General features: G+C 41.4%; 1 protein-coding gene across 2 annotated transcripts in view; it reads left to right on the forward strand.

Annotated features, from left to right (window-relative positions):
* Positions 1-25650, forward strand: part of Cd99l2 (CD99 molecule like 2) — a 74645-nt gene that overhangs the window by 34048 nt on the left and 14947 nt on the right. Inside the window, exons 2-6 of one of the 2 annotated variants that reach the window (XM_021153588.2) lie at positions 9874-9936; positions 10571-10639; positions 19698-19769; positions 20233-20319; positions 22663-22728. In XM_021153588.2, coding sequence (XP_021009247.1) covers positions 9874-9936; positions 10571-10639; positions 19698-19769; positions 20233-20319; positions 22663-22728 — 357 coding nt within the window. The remainder of the gene's footprint in view (positions 1-9873; positions 9937-10570; positions 10640-19697; positions 19770-20232; positions 20320-22662; positions 22729-25650) is intronic. The other variant, XM_021153589.2, reaches the window with a different exon arrangement.

A 25650-nucleotide genomic window follows, 5' to 3' on the forward strand; every position in this document is an offset into this window, starting at 1 on the left:
TACAGTTGGATCTCATGGAGGCATTTCCTCAAGTGAAGCTCCTTTCTCTGTGATAACTCCAGCTGTGTCAAGTTGACACAAAGCTAGCCAGTACAAGACACATGAAACATTGAAAGACCTAGATGATTAGGGCCACATCATGCCACATGGCTTTGAAGACCATATTTAGACTTGTGGAATTGACATCATGTTGAGCTTTTGAGCTTGAATGGTGATGCTCTAGGATGCATTCAGAGAGGAGAAGGAAAGATGTCTACCCACTTGTGATCTGGAGACTGTCTTGAAGCCTATTTTCTACAAAGTGTGTTGTCTTGAAAGTCCTGGGAAGCAGCATGTGGCTCTAGGTAAAGATGCTTTCTGCTAGATGCAGAGAAGCAAGTGGTCCTTGGGCATTTTATAGAAATGAATTTATAGTTCTTGGTGATGGCATGACTTTAGAGCATGAGAGAGATATGCAAGGTGGATTGTAGGATTTGGATTTAGACAATGGGCAGCTGTGCCAGTCAGTCAATGAAACTGATGTGGGACCTAGAACTAGCATTTGACTATGAGACGGTGGAAAGTGGCTCAAGAGGAGGGAGCAGAGCCTAGATACACATTTAATAAGTTTAGCCATGGAGAGGAGAGACATAAGACAGCAGAACTGAGATGAAGAAGTGAAATCAAAAGATGGCTTTCTACTTTAAAATGGAAAATGTTAAAAATAGATGGAATGATATGCCTCAAATTGATCTATAGATTCCACTCAATCCTATTAAAAGCTCAGCAGCCTTATTGTGTGGACATGGGCAGGATGCTCTTAAAATTCACATGGAAATTCAAGGGAGCCTAAATAACCAAGCAGACTTGTCAAACAAGAGAAAAGTTAGTGGATTCCCAGTTCTCAGTTTTGAAACTTACTATAACAGTAATGAAGACAGAATTCCCCCATCCCCCGGTAGGATTAGGATTCCAGAGAAAGGGATGGGCCAGGGCCAGGCTGGGCCGCTGTCATTGCCATTCTCCCTCTGCTGAGCTTGGCCAGGTGGAAAGACAGAAATCTTGATGGGGTCTGGCAAATGCAGACTGGGATTCTCCATGCAGGCCTGCTTATAAACACAGAAGGGACACCTATGGCTAACACTGCACCTCATGACGTGATAGCTTTGCTTTCTTTTGCCTCTGAGGTTGTGTGAGCTCCATTGGGCTGTCTGTGTAGATTGCACTGGGTTCTGCCCAGGTTGGTTCATGGGGGCTGTAAGCAACCCAGGCTTCAGGTAAGCACATTTGTACTGCCTCCTGAGCTGTCTTACCACTATAAGTCTTGTAGTGTACTGCTGCAAGCTTGAGGCAGAATGAGGAAAAGCAACCATACTTAGTCATTTATTTAGTATGTGGGAGAGTGTTTGTGTGTAGAGGGACAATGTATATGCGTATAAGATGTGAAGGGCAGTGGTCAACTTTGGTTTACATTCCTCAGGAGCCAGGGTCTCTAGCTAGCATGAAATTCACCCAAGTAGTTTAGACTGGTTGCATGTTGAGCCTCAGAAGTGTCCCCATCCCGTGGTTCTTGTTGCTTGCAAGTAGATTGGACCTTGTGATCTCTGAGGTGTCTATCTTCTCTGCTAGACTCTGATTTGGAAATGTTCACATAAGAAGCACAACCAGATGCAACTTCCCACTCCTCCTTTGAACTTACACAGAAGGCCACTGCTGCCTAGACCAGCTGCATGAGAAGCAGATGCCACACACATTGTTAGTGTAGAGGATATGGGTTAGACTTGCTTGAAGATGGCCTTGTCTGAAACAGTGGCATTCTTGTGTATTGATTTCCTAGGCTTGCTGGGCATGGTGGCACACGCCTTTAATCCCAGCACTTGGGAGGCAGAGGCAGGCAGATTTCTGAGTTTGAGGCCAGCCTGGTCTACAAAGTGAGTTCCAGGACAGCCAAGGCAATATAGAGAAACCCTGTCTCAAAAAAACCAAAAAAAAAAAAAAAGTTTTCCCAGGCTTTTGTCAGAAGAGAAGAATCTAAATGTTCATCAGGTGGGGGATAAGTTTAGATAAGAACATGGCTTTGTTGTCTCTTTGTTGTCCTGTAAGTTATAGTCAGTTTAGTTGGCTCTACTTAACACCAGATATGATAATAAGGATAGTTAATTCCTGTGAGAAATTCCTGTGTGTCAGATATTTTGATAAACACTTTATGTAAAATGACCAGTTAACTCCTCATGCCAGTCTACTTTAGTGGACTATCTCTTGTCATATTCATTTTACAGATGAGAAAACTGAGGACTTCAGCCCTTAAATTTTATTAGTGTTTATGGGGTGTGTGTGTATTCATGTATATGTGCACATATGTGTGAACATGTCTGTGAGTGTGTGAGAAGTTGGCGTTGGTGTCTTCCTTAATAGGTCTCTACCTTACTATTTGAGAGAGTCTCTCAATGAAGGCAGGTTTCTGATTGGCTAGACTGGATGTCCAGGAAAGCTCATGAATCTTCCTTTCTCCATATCCCTACCTCTGGGATTCCAGGTATATGCTGCTATGTTTGGGTTTTATGGATGCTGAACTTGGATGTTCATGATCACATAGCTGTCTACAGTGGTGAGTGGGAGAGCTGGATCTACATCTGAACTGGTTCCCAAGCAGGTCATCAGTACTGCTAGTTCTAGTGTTGTCTCAGAACAGCCATGCCTCCATGCCTTAACAATGGTTTTACCTTCATTTAGTAAAGCCCTTGGGAGTTGGCACTATAGCCCCAAGAGCAGCATGCCTCAAGCCGTAGGACTGTGCTTATACCTCAAGCATTCTAACATCTCAAGGCAGAGCTTGTGCATGGGGTTTTATTTCCATCATGTGTATTCCACTTTTTGTAGAGGGACAGGCAATCTGGTATGACACTATCTTTTGAGACATAGGAACAGGTCTCCTGTGTGAGATCAAGTGGTTGTTTATGGACACCTAAGCAGTGACTAGATACCTCATGTTTTGTATCTCAGTGGCCATTTTCACTTCTGCTACCTAATTATTTTTTTTTAATTAATTCATTTTGAGTGCAAGAGTCTTTTGACTTATATACATGTACAACGTTCATGCCTGGTGCCTATGGAGGCAAAAAGAGAGGGCTTTGGAACTGCAGCTACAGAATTCTATGAGCCATCATGTGGGTGCTGAGAACTGAATCTAGATCATCTGCAAGAGCAGCTTTTAGCTGCTGAGTCTTCTCTCTAGTCCCCATGCTGTCTAATTATTAGACACTGTGGCCAATGGGCCCTCATTTTAAAGAAAGGGCATATTATCTCTAAGGCCCTGGGATAGTACCTGGAGACAGCTACCCCGCCAGTCTTTGTTGAGATGTAGATGATTACAGAACATAAAATCTACCATTTCAATATCTATACTTCAGTATATTCAATGGACTCACGATGCTGTGCAGTCATCCATCTGGTGCCAGAAAATTTCTGCTGCTCTAAAGTGAAGCCTCATGCCTGTTAGCAGTCCAATCACTTCACCTCCAGCCCCAGGCACCCACTTCACTTGCCTTTTGCTCTCAGCTCTGACTCCCATGCAGGAGGTTCTCTTTGTGGCCATTCAGTACATATTTGTGATTTCATCTGTGAACATCCATCGTAAACATGTTGTTTTCTGTGTAGAAATGAAGAATGAGACGCTCCTTTTAATTACACACTCATCAGTGAAGTGACATTTACAATTTGTACAAATCCTTCCAAGACATTGGAAATCAAACAGCCTGCTATATAGGACACTATGATGTTTCCTGGCAATATACAAAAAGACTTTCAGCCCTGGTGCCTGTATTTGAACAATGCCATGTTTCCCAGTGTTCCCCCTCCCTAGTAGACATTGGAGCATGGGGTGCTCGATGCATTTTTGAAATCAGCTGGCAGATCCAATCCTCAGTGGCTGCCGCGGTTGAACTGATGATAGAGCTGACTCCTGGCTTCTAGTGAACCACTGCCTTCCTGCCATTATTGTCCTCTCTGAGAGTGGTTTAAATTTATTCATGAAACTAGTTGGAGCTCAGGTGGTAACAGCAAAATGCATTTAGTAATCAGAATAAGAGGCAAGCTATTTTCACATTCCTTAGCAATGCACAGTGCCTAACTAACCCAGAGGATATTAATTGCTCAGCATGCTTTGAGGTGGAGAAGCGTACATTTATCAAGACAATGTGTTCAGGTCTGGATTGAGTACCATGAGTTACAATGCTGCACACATTTCAGGTATCATCCCTGGTTTGTTCTGGACTTCTGTGGCATGAAGCCTGGACACAGCACTTACTTGTTTGCACCAAAAATGATGAATTATTTTCACCAGAGACATTTGGGAATTTGATCATGCATACCAGTCAGTAGCTTTGTCCTATGGACTTCCCATGAGCAGTTTTCAGGAATGTTCCCATGGAAATCACAGAAGTGTGAATTGATTTTCATGACCTACAGCCTTACCTTTTGTTAGTTGTGGCCCCAGAGGCCTTCTGCCCAGCGAACTGGGGACTCAAGGCTTTGCTAGCATCTGTGCAGGTGAGGCCTTTAGTGTTTGATGGTGAGTATGTATTATACATGATTCATTTCAGGGGCCAAGTTTAGTTTGTTTTTAAATGTGCGTGGGTGTGTGGGGGTACATGAGTATTCATGTGTGTGTGCCTGTGAAAATATGTGCATGTGTGGAGGTCAGAGGTCAACTTCAGGTATCATTCCTCAGGAGATCCATTCCTTACTTTCTGAGACAGTCTCTGGCTGGGACCCAGGGTTCACCAATTAGGCTAGGTTGGCTGGTCAGCAGGCCCCAGGGATCCATCTGTTCCCCCCCCCCCCCCCAGCCCTGGAGTGATAAGCATGTCCCTCGATGTCTGGCTCTTTTGTATGGAATCTGGAGAGTTAAACTTAGCTTCTCATGCTTGGAAAGCAAACATGTTGTTGACTGAGCCATCTTTCTTGAGTCCAAGTGATCAAGAACTATGCCACAGGCAAAACATCTGGCACAAATTTGGTCCCCAGTGTCAGATTCTGATTATTTTATTTATATATTTATTTTAAAATTTTAAATTTGCCGGGTGTGGTGGTGCACACCTTTAATCCCAGCACTCGGGAGGCAGAGGCAGGCGGATTTCTGAGTTTGAGGCCAGCCTGGTCTACAAAGTGAGTTCCAGGACAGCCAGGGCTACACAGAGAAACCCTGTCTCGAAAAAACTCAAAAAAAATTTTTTTTTGGTTTATTTTATGAGCATTGGTGTTTGTTTGCATTCATGTCTGTGTGAGGGTGGTGGATCCTCAGTAACTGTAGTCACAGACAGCTTTGAGCCACTATGTGGGTGCTAGGAATTGAACCTGGGTCTTCTGGAAGAGCAGTCAGTACCCTGAACATCTAAGCCAACATTGAACAAGTCTGTCTCTTTTTTGTAAGTAGCTTTGTGCCCTTGGAGTTGTTTTGACATATACACTAGTCCAGATGCCAGGCAGGTGAGTGGCATTATGGCTTTCATGGACACATTTAAGTACAGGGTAGGTTTTATGGAACCTCCATTAAGGCAGACACATCTAGCTTTACCAGACTAAGGTGTCTGTAGTGCTCTTTCTTATTCACTTCTACAGAAAATAGTCATGATTTTGAAATGTGAAAACTGAAGCAGTTCAACTATTTATTCAATTAGGATTCATACTGAGCTCTCCTTCAGAAACCATGGAAACCGCTTACATGTACAAATCAGAGACAGAATAGAAACTAGCCTTAAAGAGTGTGTGTGTGTGTGTGTGTGTGTGTGTGTGTGTGTGTGTTGACTGTCACTGGCCACTTGAGAGAAACTGAGCTCTGCTTATGTCCCAATATAACCTCTGAAATCCTTTGAAGGAAGGTGATCCAGCAACCTCTGAAGTTGTTAGCCAATCAGCAGGCAGGAAACACACCCCTCTGTAGAGGTGAATTTGCCCTCAGTCTAAACCCCCAATGGATTTTCACCAAGTCATAGTCAGCACTATGCACTGGTAATTGAGGAAAGGGGACAGACTGGTAATTGGAGAAAACACTTGCCTAAACATTAGTTGATGTTTCACTTACTTTATTTTATGTAGTGAGTGGCTGCCATGTTGACAGGGCATGCCTGTAGAAGACGCATTTACCTGGAAGAGGGTACTTTCAGGATGAACATAGTGAAGTGGGCAGGAACAATGGAGGCAGGAATGATTAATTAATCAAGCCCAAGTGCACGGCTGCTTAAGGGCCCATCAAGTAGTCTCTCCAGGATCACATAATTCCATCAAGTCTTTGGCAGGTGCAGGTATACAGCCTGCTCATGGCATCATGGCTAACAAGGGCTCATTTTGCATTGTTTTACAACCTTCATTAAGATACTGCCCTAGCTTCCCACACCACTCCTGGTAAGTTAGGTTGCAATGGAGGGTCAAGTTTATTTTCTCTCCCCAAAGGAAACAGTGCTATAGGACAGACCGTGGCTATCCTGGTGTGTTGGCTAGAACCAGCACTTCATTCAGCAGAGCCTTTCAAGGACATACACAAGTTCACAGGGAACATGTCTAAAATTCATCTCTATCTTTGACTTTGAAGACGACCACTTCAGACAGGTGTTACCAGCTCGTGGTGCAGTCTTCCTATTAAATTCTTAGTGGCCTTCTGCAGTGGATGAAGTGACTTTTCTGTTGAATGCTGGAACACTGCTCTCTCAGATACCAGAGCTTATGAGTTGCGAACTAGGCCTAAGATGAATCGGCTGCTTTCCAAAGAGCACATGGGATGCCTGCTGTCAGCTCAGATGGAGTTGAGTTAGAGCATGGGTGAGTAGCACCAGTGTGATACACTTTGGTATATGTGGTGCATTGTGAAGACATCTGTGCTTGTTTGGCTTTTAGCTGTGCTGGGTTGTAGGTATGCATTGTCTTATGGAGCTGAAAATAAAACCCAGGGCTTCATGCATGTTCCTTAAGGGCCACACTATTTGATTACACTCTTACCCTAGTTTGTATGATTTGAGGAGATCTTAATAGATCAGGATTGACCTGGAGAGTGAGTGCTTCATTCAGAGATAGTTTGGGTCTGTTGAGTTCAAAGTCAATAAGGAAGTAATTAATAAACATTACAAAATTGTGTCTTATTGCTCTTAACCCCTTACTTAATGACACATGGCCAGATATGTCAGGAGTCGCTCAGGGAATGGCCAGTTCTACATGTTATACTGTTGTGGACTGTGTACCTTTGTTGTTGGGTGTTAAAGCAGGAGTGTTAAAAGAAAAGAAGACTCAGTGGAATGATAGACTTATGGTTTAGGAGACACTGATACAGAACCTTGAATTATTGTAAGAAAAGGACATGGACATCATTAAAATTAAAAAGAAAGAAAGAAAGAAAGCAGTCTGTAACCCTGACAGGAAATAGTTTCTTCCTCTTGACTCCTGTTCTTAATTCCCTAGACAACCTTTATTAGCAGCTTCCATTTGTGAACTTCTAGAACATTGTTATGGTTGAAGACTTGCTGGATTTCAGAACATATTCCATGTCAGTATACAGGCATTCCCCATATTTTCTAGCACAGTGATGTAGTAAGTCATTGTGTGGAAGAGCTGTCTGTCACACAGCTAGTCCTCTCTGATGACCACTGTTCTGCCTGTATTTGTTTTCGCTGTTCTAAGCAGAGCTACAGTGGAGGTCTTTGTGCACTCTGCTTTATGTCCATGTTACTATTTTTCTCTAATAAATATTTAGAAGTGGCATGATTAAGTTGAAAATGCATATATAAAATATTTAAATGTTGAAATAATTACAGACTTCTAGAACCTTGTAAATATAATACGAAGAGTTCGGTTCCCGTACTCAAATCTCTTTGAGGTACATTGGTTACCTGATGTGCTGGCTGCCCCAGTCTCAGCGCACTGGATTCTACTTTCAACAGTCCCTGGGATGATTCCTATTGGACAATGGGGAAAGGTGTTTTTAATATGTTGTTTTATTTGGTTGAAGAATTATGCCTTTGTGTGTATCAGAAAACGTGTCCCTGAGTTGGTCTTGGAAGGTTACATGTTTCTATGAATTCAACCTTTCCTTCTGTGGGGCTCCAGAAATGGCCCGGCACTTAGGAACACTGAGTGCTTTCCCACAGGATCTGGGTTTCATTCCTAACACCCACATGGCAGAGCACAATCATCTCTAACTCCAGGGCTAGAGGATTTGACACCCTCTTCTGGCCTCTGAAGGCACTGCATGCATGCCATGCCCAAACACACATACACCCCAAAACACACACACACACACACACACACACACACACACACACAAATACTTCTCAATCATTCCTTTAGATTACCCACTTTTTTTGACAAATAAATGTTCATAGCAGGCTTTTAAGATCATTCGTATTTCTGTGATAGCAGCTGCATTGTCTCCTTTTTTATTTCTGAGTTTGTTTGGGTTTTCTTTCATTTTGATTTTTTACTGTAAAGAAACCAAACCTCAGGTATTTAAGGCCAGACTCCTATACATAGGGAATTTGAAGCCAGCCTGGACTACATGAGTAGACTCTGAATCCCAGTGATTCAACCAGCCAGAGCTTCGGGGATTCTTACCCCTATGTCTCCAGGGCTGGTATTAGAAGCTCATGCCTCCCAGTGCTACTTTCCTAGGGTGGCTGGGGATGCACACGTGTGTTCTTACACTCACACAACAGCCACTCCATCCACAGAGCTGTCTTTGCAGCCAGCCTGATTTTCTAGTTTCTATTTTATTTCCATTCTGACCTTAAATTTTTTTTTAAAAAAATGTTTTGCTAAACTTGGCTTTTCCTTTGTTCTATTTTCTAGCTTTCTGAGGTGCAACAGAGGTCTGTTCTGATGCAGGCTTTCCTGCCAGGACTGCTTTCAGTTTGAATATATCATGCTTCCATTTGCCCTTGTCTCAGGATACTGTTTGGTTTCCCTCTTAATATTTTTTGTTGACTTACTGATTGTTGAGAAGAGTGTTGTTTAATTTCTACATGTTTGTGAGCTATCTCTTACCATTCAGTTTTCGTTTCATGCTGTTGTAGTCAGAAAAGAGACTTGATATGATCCTAGTCTTCTGTAATCACTGCTGGGATGGGCTTTGTGCATTAACACATGATCTGTGATATTCCCTGTGTGTGCATTTGCAAAGAATGGTCTGTAAATACTTGTAAAACCTGCTGTTTTCTTGCTATGTTTAGATCATCCATTTGATGATGGAAGTTTCCTATTTACTGTGTTACATTCTTTGTTCATATGTGTTAATGATTGCCATATCTGTTTGGGTGCCTGATGATGGAGACATCATATATATCACACACATTTTGACTTGTTGATGAAATAGCCCTTTTGAATTATGTAATGATCTGCTTCTTTCTATCATGTTGGAGTGTTTGACTTCTGGCCTATTTTTTTCCTGGTATAAGTATAGTTACTTTTGATTTTTGTTTTCCATTTGCATTCCCTTCCCCTTATTTTTTAAATGACAAAAACCATATCAAGAGTATATTGTAGGGGCTGGAGAGATGGCTCAGCTGTTAAGAGCACTGTCTGCTCTTCCAGAGGTCCTGAGTTCAATTCCTAGCAACCACATGGTGGCTCACAACCATCTTTAATGGGATCCGATGCCCTCTTCTGGTGTGTCTGAGGACAGCTACAATGTACTCATATACATAAAGTAAATAAGTAACTCTTTAAAAAAAGATTTTTAAAAATTATATTTTAGCATCTACCTTAGTGGTTGAACACTTGCCCAGTACATTCTAGGTCCTAGGTTTAGTTCTCAGAGCCAGGGATTATAATAGTAAGGACCAAGAAAAATATTACAATGTTACTGTTTATTTTTAAAACCACCTAAACTTAAAATTGTCTTCTTCTTTGTAGGATATGGAGACACAGATGGTTTTAATCTGGAGGATGCACTGAAAGAAACTTCCTCAGTAAAGCGTGAGTCAAGCGAACAAGTCCACAAAGCAAGCACTAGTGGTCCAGCATAGACCACAGTCACAGTCTTGCCTTCAGAAAAACAGACATACATAGTACAGCTGTATCTCTATCCACCTGTTTGTCTTCGCTTCCTTGTGCAAGGCTTGTGTCATCTAGTCATATGTGTGTTATCTTCCTTTTTCATTTATTGTATATTGAATCCATGAGAGAATATGCATCTGCCTTAGCCTCTTCCCTACTGTACAAAAAGAGAACTTTGGCCTGTTTAATTTCTCTCGTGGTTTTTTTGTTTTGTTTTGTTTTGTTTTGTTTTGTTTGTTTGTTTGTTTGTTTGTTTTTTCTGTTTTGAGACAGGTTCTCTTGATTTAGCCCTGGCTGTCCTGAAATTCTTTCTCTGTGCCAACCAGGCTGGCTTTGATTTGGATTCTGTGCTAGAGCATCAGTGACTCTTGGCCACTAATCTGCCTTCCTAGTTTCAGAACTCATGTCATTTTATCATTCCTCAGTGTGATCTACAGTGGCCTCAGGGACTGATACTAAGGCTATTCTCATGATGTGACTCTGCAAACCAAGTAGCTGATATTTTACAGTCTTTCCCCCCCGCACCCCCCCATGTCCTCCCTTCTCCTTACAGAGAGATGGGACCACTTCAGCACCACGACTAGGAGGCCAGTAACAACCAGAGCCCCAGCAAATCCAGCAGGTAACAAGGCTTGCCTGAAATGGGACGTGAGGAAGGCAAGACTCATCTGAGAAGGGAAGTGAGGAAGGACTCATTGGAACTCCATCTAGGACAGTATCAGAAGGAGCCATGTAGAGTTTTTAACTGCACATATGAAAAGCCAGCAAAGGCATCCATCTGAATGTTAGATTTAATTCAACAGAATCCTATCTGGTTGCTTACTGTGCCTTATGTGAAGGTAGAACATTTTTCTTCCCTATTGCTTTGGATGCTGACGATGGCTGCCAGAAACCAGGTACAGGAGGCAGAATGGGTGGGCTGGACCTGACTGAAGCCACAGGCTATCCCCATAGCTTCCCAGTGGCATAACTACAGTATATAATGAGCCATTTCTAGTCTAGCAGAGTAGGACAACCTCAGGCCACAGGAGAACTCTTTAACAAAAATGCTCAAACATTTTCTCTAAATGCTCTAAGTTTTTGAAGATCTCGAGAGAATTTGTTTATGTGGGTCACATCTATAAATATTTCTCATCTGAGAACTTAAAACTGAAAAACTGTTATTAATCTAAAGAAAATAAAAAGCCATATGCATCAACATATGTGGCAGATTTTTATGAGAAATAACTGTGCTTAAAAGATGAAAACACAATTTAGAATGATGAGTGATATTATTTTACAATTTTCTGTAATGTCTGGCTTGAATAGAATACACCTGGATTCTTTGTGTGTGTAGTGCTGTGAGACAGGCTATTACTATGTAGCCCAGGATGACCTGGGACTCACTATATAAACCACAGTTTACTAGATCGACCAGACTGGCTTCAAAATCACAGAAATCTATTTACCTGACTCTGACCCCCCTCCCCCTTCCTCTGTGCTGGGATTAAAGATGTGCATCACCACACCAGGCTCCCCCTGGATTCTTTTTTTTGTTTTGTTTTTTCTTTTGAGACAGGGTTTCTCTGTGTAGTCCTGGCTGTCCTGGAACTCACTCTGTAGACCAGGCTGGCCTCAAACTCAGAAATCCGCCTGCCTCTGCCTCCCGGGTGCTGGGATTAAAGGCGAGTGCCACCACGCCTGGCTCCACCTGGATTCTTATATCTGCATCTGTACTGAGCTGTTATAAATTCCTGAGGTCCAATGCAATCTGTGAAGAAAATCCAGGCTCGTGCAGATATACAATAGAAAAAGGAAAAGGAACTTAATGCACTTTTAAAAAAATTTAAATTATTTGTTCTTTCATTCATTAACTCATTCACTCACGTATTCACTCTGTATGCCAACTGCTTCCAGTTTTCCTGCCCTCCTCATACAGTCTCTCCCTCTATCTCTTCTCCCTTTCTTCTCTGAGAGGGTTCCCTCCCCAGGGGATCTGCCTCCACCCCTGGCACATCAAGCCTCTGCAGGGCTACATGCATCCTCTTCCATGGAGGCCAGACAAGGCATCCCAGCCAGGGGATCAGGATTCATAGGCAGGCAACAGCTTTAGGGACAGCCCCTACTCCAGTTGTTTGGGGACTCACATGACCAAGCTGCACATCTGCTACATATGTGCAGGGGGCCTAGGACCAGCTTATGTATGCTCCCTGGTTGATGGTTCAGACTCTGAGAGCCCCAAGGGTCCAGATTAGTTTACTTTGTTGGCCTTCCTTTGGAGTCCATGCCCTCGTCTGGTCCCTCAATTCTTCCCCCAACACTTCCACAAGACTCCCTGAGCTCCATCTAATGTTTGATTGTGGGTCTTTGCATCTGTTTCAGTTAATGTGCCTTTGAGATCAGGTGAGACATTCTTTTCAGACAGGACACCAAAGTCTGACCAGTGGTTGTTTCTCCCAGAATAATGCAGTGTGGAGCATGAAGCATATCTGTGCACCCTCCTTGTTCAGCCCCATTGAGCCCCATTGGACTCTTCTATTCTTTGAATGGATCATCCATGGTTTGCTAGCACTGCGCACTGGTCACTTGGAAACTCTGGTACCCTGACAAATGCACAATGCCCATATTTCACTATGTTGTATTATAGAATCACACCAATTGCTATTGCCACCTATCTCATTGAAAAAAGCCTTTAGCAAGCCATATGAGGTGACATACACCTATAATCCTAGCCCTGTGGAGGCAAAGGCAAAAATAATACCCAAAGTTTGAGGCTAATCCTGCCTATATTGCAAGTTCCAAGGTAGCCAAGGTTATAATAACAGGATCGCTTGTCCAAAAACAAATAAACAAATAAATGATGAATAAAATAATACTTTTAAAAATCAGCTAGATGTTGAAAAGCTGCTCATATCAGTCACCAGAAAGGTTTTTGAAAATCCTATATTTTGATTTAAATTCCAAGTTTTGTTATTGGAAGCAGATATGATGAGGGAGACTGGAGGGATGATTTAGTGCTGAAAAGCATCAAGTGCTCTTTCAGAGGATGACCTGGGTGTGTGAGCGCCTGCATGGCAGCTCACAGCCGGCTACAGTTCCAGCAGATCTAACTTCATAGTCAGGAAAGGGTAGCACAGATTCGCTTGCAGGCGAATCACTTGTATACATAAACTAAAACAATTTTGAAAAACTCAGATCCTATCAGGGTTTGTGTTCAGGTAATAGGAAATTCTGTTCATTTGCAAGGAAATGTCTGACAGATATTCAAGTTGGCTAACAGTTGTTACTTAAATCTTTAGATAGCGGTCTTACTTTCTGTAATTCAAGAAAAACTCTGCCGAGAGAAGCGCCTCGAGCTGCTAAGAGTGTGTCAGTCTCTGTGTTTAGGATGTTCTTTAAACCATGTAAACACACTTCTATGTCAGAGAGAATTTTTATTTTGTTCACTTAGTCTGAGACAGGGTCCTACTGTGTAGCCCCAACTGATGTCGAACATGCCAGTGTAGACTAGGATAGCTTTGAATTCACAGAGATCCGGCTGCCTATACTTTCTAAATGTTGGCATTAAAGGTGTGCGCAACAACCAGGCCATAATTGACTAAAAATATTTCTACTTTGTAATAATTTTCTAGTGCTGCTAACCACACTACCTTAAATATATTTAACAGTTTAAAATAATATTCACTTTTCTTTTACATTTCCCTGTGATGGGTCTCAAATTTATCTTTATCCTATGTTTTAAAGTTGAAATCTTATTTTGGTTTGGCATTGGTATGGGGAATTTTTTTTATTTCCTTTTTTCATAGTCTTGCTATGTAGGCAAGCTGGCCTCCAATTTGCCTTTCTTCTCCCTCTGCCTCCTCGGTACTGAGGTTAAGGCATATATACAATCATATCTGACAATATTACATTTTCATTTGTAGTTCATCATAGATTAAGTCCCATGTTCTCTTCACCCAGGTTCCCACAGATAACTTCTTGTACTCTCTGGGCACATAGATGCAGTCTGTCCATTTTGCAGTTTTATTTGTACATGAAAATGGCATTTGGCGGTTTGTGCATCTGCCATTCTAGTCAGATACTGAATAGTGCCATCACTGTAAGCATGCCATGATCCGCTTGTACAACCACAGCAGCTCGCCTTAGGTCTAGCTGCCTTTCTCCAGTCCTTCCCTAATCCCGCTAATCTGTTTCCCATTTGTGAAATGTCATTTCAAGAAGGTTATATAAATGTCCTGTGCTATGGTGAGCTTAAAGAAGGATGAATCAGAAATTTCTGTCCATCCTAGTGGAACAGATAGAGAACATACTTGTAATAATAGTGGGGTCTCTCCTTTCTTCCATTTTATTTTATGTGGGTCTCCCAGCTTATATGGTGGTTAATATATTTAGGGTCTGTTAACATTTAGGGTCTTTCCCTCTTAGTTAATGGTCCTCAGAGATACCTCACAGACACACCTGATAATATGATTTACTGATTTCCCATATACTTCTTTATCCAATGAAGTTGACCATCAGGATTTACTATCATAGGTCCAATTTAGCTTCATTCTTGGCTCAGTGTCTCCTACAAAACAGCAGTCCAGATATCAGTTGATGCCAAGGTATAAATTGAAATCAGAGGTTCTGTGAGCTTCCTTTTGGTCCCAATAGGGATGAGTGACCACAACCTTTGCTGCTTAAACAACAGAGATCCATCTTATAGTCATTAAGATAAAAAATGCAGAACGAGCAGGATAGGCTGCAGTAAGCAAGGCTGCATTCCTTTTGAGGCTCTGTGAAGGAGTGTTTTCTCCCGTTTTGCCATCTACATTCTTTGGCTTCTTCCATCTTCAAAACCATGGACATGCCAGTGTTTTCTTTTTTCAGTTTGTCTGTTTTTGTGTATCTTTTTATAGCCCAGGCTGATTTAAAACTTGTTATCATGAGTCTGCCTGTCAAATTCTGGGATTATAAGTGTGTACTACCACACTTGGCTCTTATAGGTCTTCTATGCATACAGAAGTTTTCAGCATCCTTTTCTTGTTCTTGCTAGTACTGCTGGTACTCCGTTGAGTAGAATTGGTAGAGTGGGCATGATTGTCTTGTTCCTCAGGCTAGAAGAAAAGCTTTCAGTGTTTCTCCCTTGACTATGATGTTCCCTGTTCTCTAATCCTATGTGGTCATCATTCAGTTGAGTTACATTACTGTCATCTTAGTTACTTTTCTAGTTGCTGTAAGAAAATATCAGGACAAAAGCCACTTAAGGCAGTTATTTTTGCCCAGTTGGAGTGATGACGGTGCATGCTCAGCTCACTCTGTTCCTTGTGTACAAGCTAGGATCTCATCCCAAAGAACCATGCCATCTACTGTGGGTGGTTCTTTTCAACACAGTTAATCCAGTCAAGATAATCTCCTACCACATAGCCAGAGGCCTGTCTCTCAGGTGGCTCTAGAGCACATTGAGTCAACAACTCAGGCCAACCACCACAGCTTCTATGGCTAATAGGTGGAGAATTTTCATCAAAAAGATGTTAAACTTTGTCAATTTCTCTTTCTATACCTAATGAGAGTATCACATGATTTTTATGCTTCATACTTTTAATGTTTAATGATTTACTTTATGTTGAGCAATCCCGTGTCCCAGGCATAAATCCAGTTTTGGTCATAGTGTGCAGGCTTGGAACTGTGCTGTTGAGCTCTGTTGCTGACGCTTCCTTGATGGTTGCTCGTCACTGTCCATGCACGCTTGCTTGTTTGTGGCATTTTGGTCTGCCTCACATGAGGGTCCTGCTGTTCTCATGAAGTCAATTTGGAATGATCTCCTCCTCTTCGAATCTGCAAGATTTTGAGAAGGATTAGCTTTAATTTTTCTTTGAATTTTTCAAATAATTCCTTTTTATAGCCTTCTGTTACCTGGATATTTCTCTGTTGGGAGGTCTTTGATTATTCTGATTATTATTCATCCATTTATATTTTGACTTTTCTTTTTTAATATTTTTATTAGGTATTTTCCTCATTTACATTTCTAATGCTATCCCAAAAGTCCCCCATACCCTCCCCCCAACTCCCCTACCCACCCACTCCCACTTTTTGGCCCTGGCATTCCCCTGTACTAGGGTATATAAAGTTTGCAAGTCCAATGGGCCTCTCTTTCCAGTGATGGCCGACTAGGCCATCTTTTGATACATATGCAGCTAGAGTCAAGAGCTCCGGGGTACTGGTTAGTTCATATTGTTGTTCCACCTATAGATATTTTGACTTTTCATAATCATCTTAATAGTTTGTGTGCTGCTAGAAGTCTATCCATTTCTTCTAGCTTGTCTGATTTGTTGGAACCTGTTGTCCATTGTAGTTTCTTATGATTCTTTGTATTTATTTAGTATTCATTGCAGTGTCTCCTGTCCCATTTATAATTTTGAGTCATTAGAGCAGAAATAAAGGTTTTCCATCTTGTTTACTTTTTTCAAAAAGCCAACTCCAGATTTCCTTCCTTTGCGCCCCTTGGCCTTGTCTTTCCCCTTTTGTTCTGTGGAATAACCTAGGAGCTCTGCGTAAATGCATGCTTACCTCTGAGCTACACCTCCAGCCCGCTGAAACCTTAAATCCATTAAAGCTTCCTGTTGATTTTCTTGTATAGAATTCTTTGTCTTTCCTCCTTTCTCCACATCCTCCTACTCCTTCTGTGCCACTTCTTCCTCTCTCTTTTGAGACTGAGTCTTACTATCTTGGCAAGTAGTCCTAGCTGACTCGCAAATGCAAGGTCCTCCCACCTCAGCTTCCTGAGTGCTGGCCCACACTAGGTGGCCCGGCCTTTCTAACTTCTTAACAGCTTTTCCTCTTATGGGCCATGTTTCTGTTATCAAATGTGTGAACTCTTTACCAAGCATTCAATTCTGAAATACTTCCTTCTGAAAATTTTATGATTTAATATTTAAGCAAATATAATTTATCCATTTGCAGTTAATTTTATATAAAATGAAACCCATTGGTTTTCATTTCAGAAGTCTAATTATTCCAGTACCTTTTCTGAAAAGATTTGTTCCTTCTTTGAGTTCCTTTGCATATGTATAAAAAAATCACTTGAGCAGATCTGAGGTCTTTTGAGCTCTTCATTCTGTTCTGTTGCCTGCATCTATCTATCTGCCACATCTTTGACAAATGTTAACTATAAAATGAGCCTTAATATTAGATAGAGTGATTCATCCCACTTTATTCTTTTTAAGGTTTTAAAAAGCTAATCTAAGGTTCTGCCTTCTCTCCAAATTTTACATCAAATTTGACTATTTCTGGAAAGAAGCAATCAGTGGGACTTCTATAGGCTTGCATTGAACATAGAGAGCAGTGTGGGAGCTGATGTTGTCACTCTGGTGCATTTTCCAGTGTGTGTGCGCGTGTGTGTGCGTGCGTGTGTGTTTATTTGGATCCTCTTTGTTTTATACCTTTCAACCTTGGTTTACTTTACCTGAATATAATAATTTCCCGCACCTCTGTGTTAAATACTTTGCTTTCCGAGACACTGCTGAAGTGAGCCCAATAGCATCAACATGTAATAGTGATGACCATACGGCACCCAAAATCCAGCACTCACAAAATAGAACTTACTGCACTCTGTGAAATTTGAGTGGTGGCAATGTGAGATCACTTTGCTCCTGATCATACAGAAAGAAAATCCAGTCCTTAGCCAACAAGACTGACAAGTGCTTTCTAGAGGACAGTCTTGAAACTGCAGTAGTTGTCCTTTATCCTAGACATGACTCAGCTGCTCACATTGTATCCACACTCAGGAAGCACCAAGACAGAGACAGGAAGTGGGCTAGCGAAGCTCAAATGTCAGCTTCCAGTGGCATATTTCCAAAAAGCAGGGCTCAAGTGTCCCAGTGCATGAGGGTCATTTCAGATTTGAACTACAGTACCCATTCAATGGACTTGTGCCCATTTGTTGTTGTGTAACATTGCACATTAGTTGTTTGGAAAACCTTGTTTTTTTCTTTCCTTTTGTGTGTGTGTGTGTGTGTGTGTGTGTGTGTTTTCTTTTGGCACAGTTTTCTCTTGGCTATCCTGGAACTCACTCTGTGGACCAGGCAGTTTTCAAATTCAGAGATCCTCCTGCCTCTGCTTCTCAGAACGCTGGGATTAAAGGTGTACATCACCATCAACTCCAAGATCTTTTCATACCAGTTGCCTAATTATATGATTTTTTTCTTTAGCCTGTATATTGATTTATTTTCAGATCTTATCTAGCTAAAGTGTCATATTTCCCATGGGCTGAATAGCCCTCACTGTGCCCCTCCTCCTTGGCAATTGAAACCCCAAGCCTTGCCCTTCATTCACTGTGCCATCTCTCTCTCTCTCTCTCTCTCTCTCTCTCTCTCTCTGTCTGTCTGTCTGTCTCTGTCTCTCTGTCTCTGTCTCTCTCTCTTACACACACACACACACACACACACACACACACACACACACACACACTAGTTTCCCTCCTCTTTTCTACATCCTTTTTTTGTTTGTTTGTTTGCTTTTTAATTCTGTGCGCCTTGTGAATGCATGGTGCCTAAGGAGGACAGAAGAGGGGGTCAGATCTCATGGGACTGGAGTTAGCAGACAGTTGTGAGTGGCCATGTGAGTGCTGGGAATTGAACATGGATCTAAGCAGCCATTGCTTAACCTGAGCCAGGTCTCTGGCTCATATCCATTTATTTCTTTTGATGCTTGTACTTTCATATCCAGGAAATATCTACAAATATAATGTCATAAATATTTTCCAAAATGTTTTGTGCTTAGTGTTAAAAAATTAGCTCTTTAGATCTTTGATCCACTTTTAGCTGGTTTTATATATGGTATAGCATGATGGCCAAATTTGCTTCTTTGCATGTGCGCTCATGGTATTTTCTTCTTGTGTTCTGGCTTTAGCGTTGTCATTACCTTTCCCTTTGAATGTCTTCAGGAGTAGGAACAATTATGGCAGATCCTAAAGTTTAAAGAAGGAACTCATGAGTGCCATGTAACTAAGCCAATGGCAATTCTTACTTCCAAAGGGAACTTGTTTTACTCAAAGACCATTTTCAAAAAATCTGTGTGTGTGTATGTCTGGGTCTCTCTCTCTCTCTCTCTCTCTCTGTATATTTCTGTGTGTGTGTGTGCCTGTGTGTGTCTGTATCTGTGTGTGTGTGTGTGTGTGTGTGTGTGTGAGTGTGTGTGTGTGTGTGTGCGTGTATGTATCTCTCTGTATGTATCTCTGTGTGCATGTGTGTTTTAACTTCTTTCAGTTTGTAAGTGCTATAAAATGCTAGCTTATAAGACAATTCTCTGTACATTACAGAAAATGCCAGCTTATTCATCTCTGGGCATTTTTATTTACTGTTCAGTTCTTGGATTAATAGTGGAGGAAAGTATAGGTCAGAGGTCTTGGGGATCATGCTTAAGCTCATAATTCCCTGCTCAATGTAGGCAGCAGATCTGGGCTCATGTTCTAGCTCTGGTAAAGTGGTGAGATGTGGGGCTGCATTTGTCTCTCAGTCCCCAACCTATAAAGGAGAACGATTAGAACCTCCTTCACTTAAACCTTTTCTATCTCTTTGCCATATTTCCCAAGTAATTATGAGGTTATATAGGAGTTTTAAGTACTAAGAGTAGGCTATTCATGGTGTGATTTCCTTAAACTATGATGTAGATATACATTTTATTAAGCACATGACTCTTGTTGTTTTCCCTACCACTTTTAGAGAGATGGGACCATGTTGCCACTACTACAACTAGAAGGCCAGGAACAACTAGAGCACCATCAAATCCTATGGGTAAGACAAGTTCTCTGAGTAGAAAAGGAAGGAAAGATCTTCTATATCAGCGTGTGGATATCCTACTGTGGTCATTAAAAACCACGGTCGATTGGGAAAGAAAGATCTTATTTGGCTTATGCTTCCACATCACTATTCATCACTGTGGGAAATCAGGACAGGAACTCCAACAAAGTAGGAATCTTAAGGTAGGACCTGTTGCAGAGGCCACGAAGGGGAACTGCTTACTGTTTTGCTGAGCTTGCTTCCTTATAGAACCCAAGACCACCAGCCTAGGGATGGCACCACCCACAATAGGCTGGTCCTTCCCCAATGGTTGATAATTGAGAAAATGCCTGACAGCCTGAGCGTATGGAAGCATTTTCTCAAACGGGGTCCCCTCCTTTTAGATGACACTAGCTTGAGTTGACATAAAAACTACCCAGCACAATGGTGATTGTTTCTTTTGCTCTGTGGTCCCCAGAACTAGATGGGTTTGACTTGGAAGATGCCTTGGATGATCGAAATGATCTAGATGGCCCCAAAAAGCCAAGTGCAGGAGAAGCAGGAGGTAAGTTCTAGATGCTTGGATGCTTGATATCACAGGTCAGTGCTACAGTTCCTGTTAGGGTTTGTCCTGTTACCTGTAATAGAATTCTGAGCCATCCAGAGTACTGTAGATACAGGCCACTTCAAGCTGTAGGAGAGCCCTACAATAGTAATACTGATATATTTTGATCTTGGGATTCTCTAAATTATTGGGAATCTCACTAACTTTTGTCTATGTGGATCATATCCATCCGAATTTAACATCTGTATATATTTTTTTAAAAATTCAGTATTATTAGTGTAAAATGATTAATACTAAATAATAATGTTAACATAAATAGTACATTGTATGAGAAATTTTTTGTGGCAAGATAAAAAAGTTTAGTGAGAAAGTGGCATTATTTTACATTTCTTAGAAATTTCTAGAATGTCAATCTTCCTAGGAGATACCTGGATTTTCAATTGAGATATGTAGCTTGAAAGCTGTCCTCTGATCTACACATGTGTATTGTGGCATATGCATTCCTGCGCACACACACACATACACACACACACACACACAGAGACACACACACACACTTAAATGCCATTACATTTAAAAGGGTTTTAAAACAAACAGGTGTCATGGGGGGTGGGCTACATCATGTGGAGACAAGGGAGTGGGGAGGAGGATGGGATATGGAAGAGTTGGAGGGTGGACAGGGGGAGGATAAAATATGGAGTGTAAAAAATAATTAATTAAAAAATATTAAAAAACAAAAAGCCCAAACATGAATGAAAAATACACTTTAACAAATGTTTAGTAACCTTACCTCACTCAGTTCCCCTTTAATTCCTTTTCTGGTTGCCCTGAGCACATGACTGGCAAGCAAAGGGAAGAGGAAGGATCCATCCAGCCTATCATTTCAGAAGTGATAGGGCCCCGATCTGACTCAGCTGTTCACATTGTTCACACCAGGCAGCACCGACACAGAGACAGCACGTGGGCTAGTGGAGCTCAAATGTCAGCTTCCAGTAACATATTTCCAAAAAGCAGGGCTCAAGTGTCCCAATGCATGAGGGTCATTTCAGATTTGAACTACAGTACCCATTCAATGGACTTGTGCCCATTTGTTGTTGTGTAACATTGCAGGCTAGTTGTTTGGAAAACCGTGTCTAAGGTTTATCAAACTTCAGTGTAATGCCACACACTATAATAAAAAAAAAAAACCCAAAATCTAATTTGCTGTTAATACCATCAATACTACTGGCAAAAGTATTTAGTAGGATCCTATTAGAGTCATGGTAGCTTATAAAGGCTTCAGTAGAAATCTTGTTGACAAGTGCCATCAGTGGCTGTCCTCAACTGATGGACTCATTTCATTCAGTTGTAAGAAATGCCTCCCAAATAATCAAGTCGGTACAGCATCCATTCTGCCTGACAAAAGTGATCTCATGACACAAAGCTGTTAAAGCCAACTAAGAAAAGGTCCAGTGACACAAGGGACTTTGTGAATCACCCCCAGTCCTTTGGAATACAGTGGAAAAGCTTTAAGCACAGTTTGCACACAAAGCATTAGGATGTTCAGAAAGATGTGTACTTAATAGTTGAACTATTTAATGGTGATTCTGCTTCTTGTATTGATTATCTATGATTCACAAATCATGTGAAAGTTGAGGAGATTTATTTTTATATAAATGCGTTAAGATTTCCTTCGTTCACTTAAGAAGCTGAGTTTTCTATAGGGTCAGAGTCTCCGCTGCAATCAAGATACTCGGATGGAGTCTCATCTGAGCTTAGATTCTCTTCAAAACAAGGTCATGTGGTTGTTGATAGAGTATCTTTCCCTTCAGCTATAGAGGCAGTGAGTGGCTCTTTTAAGAGAAGCGAGAGGAAGAGAAGAGACTTTAACGTCTAGTGTCTGAGCTCAGGCATGCCCCAAACTAGCTTCAAAAGAGTTCACTTGGCTGATTCAGGCCCTTAATTACTTTGACAAAATCCCTTTATCTTTTGGCATATAATGAACTTAATCACTAGGATCATATTCATCCTCTCTGTGACCACACAAACACTCAAGGTGATTGGAGGTTCGACAGAACACATATACTGGCAGTGGGCAATCTGAGGGGCCAGTTGGAATTTTTGCCTACTACCATCATCCCTTTTCATCTTCCCCCTCCTCCTTCCCTTCCTCTTCCTTCTTCCCGCATCCCTCCTTAGTTTGGGCACAAGGCCTGGCTCTCAGGACCGTCTATCTGCTGTACCACTGAACCAGAATCCAGGTACCATGAAGAATACCCACGTGTCATGGACAACATTTACTAATCCAAGTGTTTGCTGCAAAGATTTTTTTTGCCAGTGAAATGTATGGGGTTTCTTTCATAGGTTGGTCAGACAAGGATCTTGAAGACATCGTGGAAGGTGGGGGATACAAACCTGACAAGAATAAAGGTAGGAGTATTACTTTGTCTGATAACAGACCAAATTCTCCTTAAAATGTTGACCATTTGGCCTTCAGGTAAAACATGCCATTCTTAGCCTCTGGAAAATCAGGCTTAGTCATTTGCACTTGTAAGGTGGAGTGGGCTCTCATTCCTGTGGGTGGGAGCCCATTTGTAAGCCATCCTGGAGAAGTTGTCCATTTGCCCCATTGTTCTTTAAACCAAGGTACTTCATGAGCTAGTATCCCCACAACCTCGGTGCACCTTATAAGGCAGCAGCAAGGACAGTGGCCTGTAGTAGGACAGTTACACGGAGCATCATAGTATCAAGGAGACAGCCCATTCTGCTTGGAGAGCCAGTTTTCTATGCAGTGTGAGGGTTGCCATGTTAAGCAAACATGACAAACATTTTAAAGAAGCCCCTAGCAAATCAGATTTTTACAAAATATCTTTGCATTCTATTTCCCCTTCCCAGGAAAATTCATGCTTCCCTCCTGGTAGACTAAAGGCAGTGGAAATTGTCCTTGGGATGTGTTGTATGAGAGAAGAATCTATTTTCAATTTAAAAAGGCAAAACAAACAAACAAACAAACGAACAAACAAATCCCACATCCTTCCTCACTAGGCTCTAGCCCTGAGCACTGTTTATCAGCCAATGGAGTTCATTCTTACTGTAAAGATCGCAGAATTTGCAACAGAATTTCAATGTAGCCATTGAAAGTTTGACTGTGTCTAAATGTGTGAGAAAACTAAACCACGGGATCAGACTCTCGAGAAGTTTTGATCTAGTCTGACTGACAAAACAAAACACAAAACAAAAACAACCAAACAACCAAAAATGGAAAAGACCTTTGTATTAAAAAAATAACTTAATACTAGTAAGAGTTTTAAAATGGTTCAGGAAAACTCCTATGTGTTCTTCATCCAGTTCCTCCCTGGGAGCCTCTATTGCAGAACCAGAGTAGGTGGTCCTAAATATGAAGTTATATCTGTACAATAAAGTGACCGATTGACATTATAGAAATTGTGTCAAATCTCATTTTACATGAACTACTCTGTGTGTGTGTGTGTGTGTGTGTGTGTGTGTGTGTATGTGAGTATCACATGTGTAGATTTCAATAGCCATTACCACAACCAGGGAGAGATTCTCGTAAAGTCTCTTCTGCATGCTGCCTCTGAATAGTCATGTCCTTCCTAAGCCACATTTGTAGTCCCCCATAGATAGATTTGTCAGTTGGATCTTAAGCATGGGGTGAGAAGCCTGAGTCTCGTGGTGTGGCAAAATAAGTTCCTGTTGGAACATACTACAAGTGTGACCTCTAACAAGATGTTGGAATGATAAGTTGTGGTGTTTGAAACCCTTTGTTTATTATTCCTTGTTGTGATGGAAAAAATGTAGCAGGGTCTGAAGAATTCAAGTTGTGAGTGTGTCAAGACCCCTGTCCCCAAGTCCTGGCTGAAGTCTAGCATTTGCTTCATTCTTGCAAGCACTGCGCCTTTCATATAGGAACAGTGTTCTCTGTTACTTAAAATGTACCTTAGTCACATTTGTCCCCAGAAACACCTTCCCAGATGGTGTCATCTCTAGGAAAAAGCCCTAAAAGCCTCTAAATGAAACTTCCAGGTGTCAGGAGAACATGGAGCATTTAAAGGGCAAACCCAGCAAATGAGCCAATTACTCCTGGGTGACAATTGGTATTTCCAGATGGGGAGAGGAGGGCAGTAGTTATGTCTGTAAGCATACACAGGAGCGAAAGCCTGAATGACAGGCCAGGGGCTTTTCTTCATTAAATGTACTTGTTTTAGCAAGGAAGAAGTGTTAGGAAATTCTTTAATTAGGCTCATATTGGAGCTTGTCTTGTAAAGAATAATCAATTGTTGGCTTCAGTTATTCCCTCCATCACCATAGGTGTCAGGAAAGAAGATCAAAGGGTGAAACAGGAACATGGGTGAGATTCACAGACACTGTCCCTTCTACCAAAACAAGCTCATGATGGGGAGTGAAGGGGGAGCATCACATTTCCATAAATTATAAACTCAATTATCGCACTTCTCCAACTCAAGTCTTTATGACATAGCTTCAGTTGTTCTGGAGTGGATTTCTGAAATAATACATTATCCATTGTGTATTTTTTCCTCAAGACAACATTTTTGACAGACTGTGTCTGGCTCAAAATGAGTTTGTAACTGAGTCCTCTAGCATCTCTTGAAGTGAGTAGCTTGTAAACCCTCCATTCTTCCTCTTTCCTTGGCCTTCCTAGACTCAGACTGTTACCATTTTTCCAATGGCCTCATTCTTTTGCTAGTACGGATGAAATAACATCCAAAGAGGTTTCTTTGGAGTTGTTTCCATAATATTTCTGGCTTTAACATGGGGAAATACATGCCAGATGGTCTTACTGTTCCATAGTGTAGAGACACATCAGACACCCACAGTCCCTCCAACACATCAGGGAGTGCAGAATGAACATAGGGGGTTTTGCTGAGCTATTCTTAATATATACCATTGGGTATTTTCATATAGATAACAGCATGTTAGCTACAGACTAGTCTAACTTTTGTGGTAGGAAATGGACAAACATGGCTGTGAGAGTTTTTGCAACAGCAAGAATACATTCCCTGCTTGTTAGCCCAGATATTATGTTTTGACATCGTTTTTCTGTTTGGCTTTATTTAGTAATTGTAAGTCATTTGCAGCAATATCTTTCCCCCGTTTTGTTTATTATTTTCTTCTTAGAAGGGTTTTATTTTATAGCCCCTGCTTGCCTGGATGTCATGAGCTTCTTGCCTTAGCCTTCCAGGTTCACGGGTGGCACCACCATGCATAGCTTTATTTATTGACTTTAAAATATATATATACTTTTCTTGCTACTTTTTTGAGACAATAAAAGCACATTTTAAAATATTTTAAAGCTCTTGCTGTGTCTTGCTG

The sequence above is a fragment of the Mus caroli genome, unplaced genomic scaffold (assembly GCF_978045245.1).
Source record: "Mus caroli unplaced genomic scaffold, Mus_caroli_1 scaffold_5, whole genome shotgun sequence".
Classification (NCBI taxonomy): Eukaryota; Metazoa; Chordata; class Mammalia; order Rodentia; family Muridae; genus Mus; species Mus caroli.